Source organism: Chiloscyllium plagiosum, unplaced genomic scaffold (genome assembly GCF_004010195.1).
Source record: "Chiloscyllium plagiosum isolate BGI_BamShark_2017 unplaced genomic scaffold, ASM401019v2 scaf_89171, whole genome shotgun sequence".
NCBI classification, from domain to species: Eukaryota; Metazoa; Chordata; class Chondrichthyes; order Orectolobiformes; family Hemiscylliidae; genus Chiloscyllium; species Chiloscyllium plagiosum.
Window position 1 is genome coordinate 1 of NW_025181220.1, and position 1,406 is coordinate 1,406.

Genomic DNA, 1,406 nt, shown 5'->3' on the forward strand with positions numbered 1-1,406 from the left:
CATCACAGTACAGACATTTCCATTCTCACTGATAGGCCCTACCAACTTCTTATTTGATGGAATCATAATGGAAGAAGTTGACTCACCCAAGCACACCTCCTCTCTTTCATCGAAATGATCAATTATTCTTCCATAGATTATAGTACCTTTTGGCATTTTCACTTGTGGCAGCCTAACAGAAGCATTAGATATGTTGCTCGGATTCGATTTCAGCACCTTACCCACCTCTTGGTTGGGGTAAACTGGTTCCTTATTAGATCCAGGCTCTTTTTTATCCACGTTCATTCGACTTTTGCTAGCCCGTGATATGAACACATATAATATCACCATGATGGTGACTGGCAGATAGAAGGCAGCTATTGAAGTGGCGAAAGTGACAGCAGGATTGGACAAGAACTGTATATAACATTCTCCTTCACTGACTGTTCTCTGCCCTACGATGAGCTGCCAGAACAGAATGGCAGGAGCCCATACAATAAATGACACCACCCAAACGGCTGCGATCATCATGCCTGCAACCTTTGGTGTCCTCCTTACGGGGTAGCTAAGGGGTTTCGTCACACAGAAGTAGCGGTCAAAGCTGATGATAAGAAGATTCATGGAAGAGGCATTGCTGACAATGTAATCGACAGCAAGCCATAAATCGCACACCACCGGACCCAGAGGCCAGTAGCCAAGGAGACTGTAAATGGTGAATAGATTCATGGTTACTCCAACAGTGACATCAGCGCAGGCTAAGCTGAAAATGAAATAGTTGTTAATAGTTTGCAATTGCCTGTTTATTTTAATAGAAATAATGACGAGAACGTTCCCCACGAGGGTTACCACACTCAGAGATCCCGTTACAATCGCAATGAAGATTACTTCGCCCATTTTGTAAGAACTCCGTCTTTGAGTGTCAAGAAACTCTTCCGAGGTACTGAGAGATCCATTCGGTTCTGTTGGTTTTTCCATCAGTTCACCCTGATGTACACTTAGCACTGAGGAGGCCCAAATGGAAAACAAAAGAAAATGAACATGTATTAGGAGCTGGGCTTCAGACATGTTGAAATTAAAAGTCATCTGGCCACTTATGGATCCTCTAACAGCAAGCGCATGCAAATCCAACTGCAGTTTTAAACTTCAATACCTTTTCCAGAAGGAGTCGTTTTAAATTATGAATTTCTCATCAGTCTCTTAGACCAGTTAGACCGGTTGGGCGGCACGGTGGCACAGTGGTGAGCACTGCTGCCTCACAGCGCCAGAGACCCGGGTCAAATCCTGCCTCAGGCGATTAACTGTGTGGCGTTTGCACGTTCTCTGCGTGGATTTCCTCCCACAGTTCAAATGTGTGCAGGTAAGGTGAATTGGCCATGCTAAATTGCCCGTAGTGTTAGGTTCGGGGTATGGGTCGGTGTGGACTTGTT

At 45.0% G+C, this 1,406-nt stretch overlaps 1 protein-coding gene across 1 annotated transcript; it reads right to left on the minus strand.

Moving 5' to 3' along the window:
* Positions 1–86: 86 nt before the first annotated feature.
* On the minus strand, positions 87–1,044 carry LOC122545444 (muscarinic acetylcholine receptor M2-like; the record flags this gene model as incomplete). Its single annotated transcript, XM_043684466.1, has 1 exon — positions 87–1,044. A coding segment is annotated over exon 1 (958 nt), but the record flags the coding sequence as incomplete, so codon positions are not given.
* Between the last annotated feature and the right edge of the window lie 362 nt (positions 1,045–1,406).